The 3,413-nt window shown below is 46.9% G+C and overlaps 1 protein-coding gene across 1 annotated transcript in view; it reads right to left on the minus strand.

The window, feature by feature from the left end:
• GYG2 (glycogenin 2) overlaps positions 1-3,413 on the minus strand; it is a 44,894-nt gene that overhangs the window by 21,883 nt on the left and 19,598 nt on the right. Inside the window, exons 5-6 of the mRNA XM_006168713.2 lie at positions 3,185-3,311; positions 1,995-2,217 (exon numbers count right to left, since the gene is read on the minus strand). Coding sequence (XP_006168775.1) covers positions 1,995-2,217; positions 3,185-3,311 — 350 coding nt within the window. The remainder of the gene's footprint in view (positions 1-1,994; positions 2,218-3,184; positions 3,312-3,413) is intronic.

Here is a 3,413-nt window from a genome sequence, read left to right on the forward strand (position 1 = left end):
CGGAGAGCCTGGCACGCCGGGCTCACGGGGGCCAGTCCCTAGGTGACATATTGGGGTCTGCCTGTCACTCTCTCCTTCTCTCTCTCTCTCTTTCTCATAGGAGAAATAAATAAGACTAAAAAGAAGCCAAGCCAGTGGCTGGCAAGCACACCAAAATCCTCTTCAGATACTTCCCACCAGGGCATGGATGCTTATATGGTCTACGACTGTGGTTCGAGTCCCGGACCTGGTGGCTTGTCTTCTTTTTTTTTCCTCTCTCTCTTACTCTGTCCCTCTTTGGTCAAATTAATATAAGTAACACTAAAAAGAAATCATTCTTAACAAACAAACAATAAAAGAAAATGTTGCCTGCTTCTGGGCCAGCAGGTGGCGTGAAAGTTGAGGCATTGGGTCCCACATGACTGATTGTATGGTTCGAGTCCTGGACCCGGCAACTTGAAAATCACACCTGGTGTGTGTGTGCATGTACACCCAAAGTCCTGGGAGGAGAAGGGATTGTGGTGTGGTCATTCCCCCAGAGGTGATTACTCAGTCTCCCTCTCTCTGTCTCTGTCCTCTCCAGCAAGTGCTCATGCCCCATGGCAAAAATGTTAACAAAGAAAGAAAAAGAGTTGGGGCCCACAGGTGGCACGGTGGTTAAGGCACTGGACTCCCACATGGCCAACCATGGTTTGAGTCTTGGACCTGGTGGCTTGCTTTCTCACTTTCCCTCTCTTTCTCTCTCTTTCTTTCTCTCTTTCGCTCTGTCCCTCTCTGGTCAAATTAAAATAAAATATTATTTTATTTCTTATTCTTGACCAGAGAGAGAGAGAAAGTGAGAAAGCAAGCCGCCAGGTCCGGGACTCAAACCACAGTCAGCCATGTGGGAGTCCAGTACCCTTAACCACTATACTACCTGCAGGGCCCCAAGGACAAGATTCTTGTCAAGAGAATTAATGTGTGTATTAAGTGTATGAAGTATTTCTTAATCCTTTTGTTTTAAAGGAATTATTTTTATTGAACTTTATTTTCCTAAAAAGAAGCCAAGCCGGTGGCCGTCAAGCACACCAAAATCCTCTTCAGATACTTCCCACCAGGTGGCATGGTTCCTAAGGGCATGGATGCTTATATGGTCTACGACTGTGGTTCGAGTCCCGGACCTGGTGGCTTGTCTTCTTTTTTTTTCCTCTCTCTCTTACTCTGTCCCTCTTTGGTCAAATTAATATAAGTAACACTAAAAAGAAATCATTCTTAACAAACGAACAATAAAAGAAAATGTTGCCTGCTACTGGGCCAGCAGGTGGCGTGAAAGTTGAGGCATTGGGTCCCTCATGACTGATTGTATGGTTCGAGTCCTGGACCCGGCAACTTGAAAATCACACCTGGTGTGTGTGTGCATGTACACCCAAAGTCCTGGGAGGAGAAGGGATTGTGGTGTGGTCATTCCCCCAGAGGTGATTACTCAGTCTCCCTCTCTCTGTCTCTGTCCTCTCCAGCAAGTGCTCATGCCCCATGGCAAAAATGTTAACAAAGAAAGAAAAAGAGTTGGGGCCCACAGGTGGCACGGTGGTTAAGGCACTGGACTCCCACATGGCCAACCATGGTTTGAGTCTTGGACCTGGTGGCTTGCTTTCTCACTTTCCCTCTCTCTCTCTCTCTCTCTGTCCCTCTCTGGTCAAATTAAAATGGATGAATAAATAAATAAAGTTAAATAAAATAATTCTTGAAAGAAAGAAAAGAAAGAAGTGAATTAGGAGAAAACACATGACAGGCCGGGCTCTGGGAAATGACCCTGACTCTCAGCCATGGACTTTTTAAGAAAAATCACCCAGGGCTGGCAGGTGGCATAGTGGTGAACGCTCTGGACTCCCACACGGCCGACTGAGGTTCGAGTCCTAGACCTGGCAGCTTGCTTTCTCTCTTTTCCTTGTCCCCTCTCTCTCTCTTTCTCTGATCAATTGAAGAATAACAACACATAAAGAAAATGAAAGATAAAAAAGGAGTCACGCACTTACGGCAGGCTCTGCAGAGCTGGGCTTCCCTGCGGCTGGGATGGCGTCGTAAAGAGGGAGCACGCTGCTGTGATAGACCTTCCACCACAGGTTGAGGAACGATGCCTGGGACCCGTTACCCCATCCCGAACCCTGCTCCAAAACCGAGCCGGTCTGCGGGTTGTACTTGTAGCTCCACGGTTTTGTGGGCCCCAAGAAATGGACCACCTTTGCACTCGAACCGAATCTAAAAAGGAAACACGACAGATGTACGTCTCTCCTTGGAAGTGATAAAAGATGGTCTCACTGCTGGACTCCCACATGGCAGACCACGGTTTGAGTCCTGAACCCGGTGGTTTGAAACTCGCATGCCAAGTGTGCGCGCGTGCCCAAGATCCTGAGAGGAGAATGGAGGAGAAGGGATTGCGGCATGGCCACCCTCCTGGGGGTGATTTCTTGCTTTCTGGCTCTCTCTGTCTCTCCCACAAGCGCATGTGACCTATAACAAAAAAATCTTGCTGTAAAACAAAAACAAAAACAAACAAAAAAAACCAAACTGAGCCTTGTGTAACGATTTCTCAGAACAGATTTGGTTATTGACAATAATCTCATCATCAAGACATCGCTTTTCAGTTAGTAGCTTTTCTTTTTTTAAAAAAAATTTTTTAAAAAATTACTTTATTCATCTATTTATTTATTATTTTTTCACATGAGTTTTGCCAGAGAAAGACAGAGAGAGAGAGAGAGAGAGAGAGAGAGAGAGAGCAAGCAGCCAGGTTCGGGACTTGAACCATGGTCAGCCATGAGGGAATTCCAGCACCTTAACCACCACACCACCTTCTGGCCCCAGTTAGTAGTTTTTCTAAATCACATTTTGTAGTTATGGGGCTGGCAGGTGGCATGGTGGTTAAGGCGCTGAACTCCCACATGACCGACTATAGTTCAAATCCTGGACCTGGTGGTTTTCTCACTCTCCTCTCTCACTCTCCTCTCTCTCTCTCTCTCTAGTCAAAGTGACTAAAAATAATAAATAAATAAAATTATGTAAAAAATTCTTTTAAAAAGTTCGTTTGCGGTTATTTCATTTTACGCATACAGAGGAAAGTAACTCTAATCTATGAGGATCTTCTCCAAAAGTGGAAGATGAAGTCCACGGTCTCACGGTGGGTACCGCGGCTCAAATCACGTCATTGTCCAGGTTCCGGGGGACGTACTGCTTGAAGGCGGGGCCGTAGGTGTAGGCGGCGCTGCTGCTCAGGTTGTAGACGAACGGCAAGCGCTTGTGGATGTCGGCGGTGGCCCAGTCGCTGAAGAAGCTGTTCAGCAAGCCTTGGTCTGCACCTAAATAATGTCCAACACATGGAAAAGAAAATAAACATACCTTCCCGGGAGGAACGGCAGGGGGGGGAACGGGCATGTGGCTGGGAGCCCCCCCCGCAGAAC

This window comes from Tupaia chinensis, unplaced genomic scaffold (assembly GCF_000334495.1).
Source record: "Tupaia chinensis unplaced genomic scaffold, TupChi_1.0 Scaffold146027_1, whole genome shotgun sequence".
Taxonomy (NCBI): domain Eukaryota; kingdom Metazoa; phylum Chordata; class Mammalia; order Scandentia; family Tupaiidae; genus Tupaia; species Tupaia belangeri.